The 1,266-nt window shown below is 42.7% G+C and overlaps 1 protein-coding gene across 1 annotated transcript; it reads left to right on the top strand.

The window, feature by feature from the left end:
* Nucleotides 1–122: 122 nt before the first annotated feature.
* Nucleotides 123–425, top strand: SARC_16506 (hypothetical protein; the record flags this gene model as incomplete). Its single annotated transcript, XM_014289386.1, has 1 exon — nt 123–425. A coding segment is annotated over one exon (303 nt), but the record flags the coding sequence as incomplete, so codon positions are not given.
* Nucleotides 426–1,266: the final 841 nt, after the last annotated feature.

The raw sequence follows: 1,266 nt of genomic DNA on the forward strand, positions 1-1,266 counted from the left end.
TGAATGAAAAATCGGCTTAAATGCTTGAGAATTTAGGAGACTTGAGAATTGGTAATCTCTAGTTTAGCTACGGAAGTTACGGTAGCTAATAATTTTTTTACTCTTGTTCTGTCTGGGGTCCCATGCTATTCCACCTGAATCCTAATTCATTTGGCCCTGATACCAAATTCTGGATACAGAGCGATCAAATAGGCGCAGCGGAACAGAAAGACTTGCGTAAGCAGCTGCAATCGGAGAATGCCAATATAAAGGTCCTGTTCACAGCGTGTACAGACAACAAGAACGATCGAGCCTTGCGCACAATGCTCTCCAAAACAGTTAAGACCTTGCTAGATCGCAAGATCGTGGAACAGGAAGTGAGGGCCAAAGAGCTCAAGGATGAGAGGCCAAAACCCCGAGAGAAGGAGAAACGACACGAGAAAAAGGTGAGTGGGATTGGGTGGGGCGTGGTGATTTGGGTTCTGGCGGCACCCAAGGTTGATCCTATGTTTTGCCGTGATACGAGTATGATGAATGCGTGAAGATGCATATCTGTAACAAGTGTTTGTGCAACAATAGGCTTCGTTTGTATATAACTATCACGTAAAATGTTACATCACACCATATATCGAAATAAACTCATAATTAATCTCACATAAATCATTGTTTGGATACACAAAAACAATCTTCAGTTATGATGGCGTGTGAACTGAATGTCGAATGATCGTCGCTGGTTTTTTTCATGGAGCGGTATATGTGCATATTGCAATGGCAGTGAAAGTTGTCTTGTATGTTCATGTTTGTGTCACATATATTTAAGGCTATACCATAGCAAAGGGGTTATCTCTGAACTCTTATACTGCAACTATTGCGACCCATTATTCGAATAGATAAAATATACGCTGATGACGGTAGGTATTCCCAATGTGGGTAAGTCATCGCTTATAAATGCCTGGCGAAGGAGTGTGTTACACAGGGCCAAGGCAGCTAAAGTGGGCAATCTGGCGGGGGTTACCAGAGGCATGCAGACTATAATCACCATCTGCGACAAGCCAAAAGTATGTGCGTATAGTTATTGATTTAAAATTTCACTTCCGAATGTAAATGGGCGTTTGCGTGTGTATGTGTATACGAGACATTTGCATGCGCATGTTCAGAAAACAATACCGGTAAATACCATTATACTGCACAGTGGGCAGTTGGGTTGGAGCACAAAGAATGACGAGTGTAAGAACGATCCCATACACGATGCCCACGATATCTGTTAAGGCGGTGTGAGTCTCTACA

The sequence above is a fragment of the Sphaeroforma arctica genome (assembly GCF_001186125.1).
Source record: "Sphaeroforma arctica JP610 unplaced genomic scaffold supercont1.8239, whole genome shotgun sequence".
NCBI lineage: Eukaryota > Ichthyosporea > Ichthyophonida > Sphaeroforma > Sphaeroforma arctica.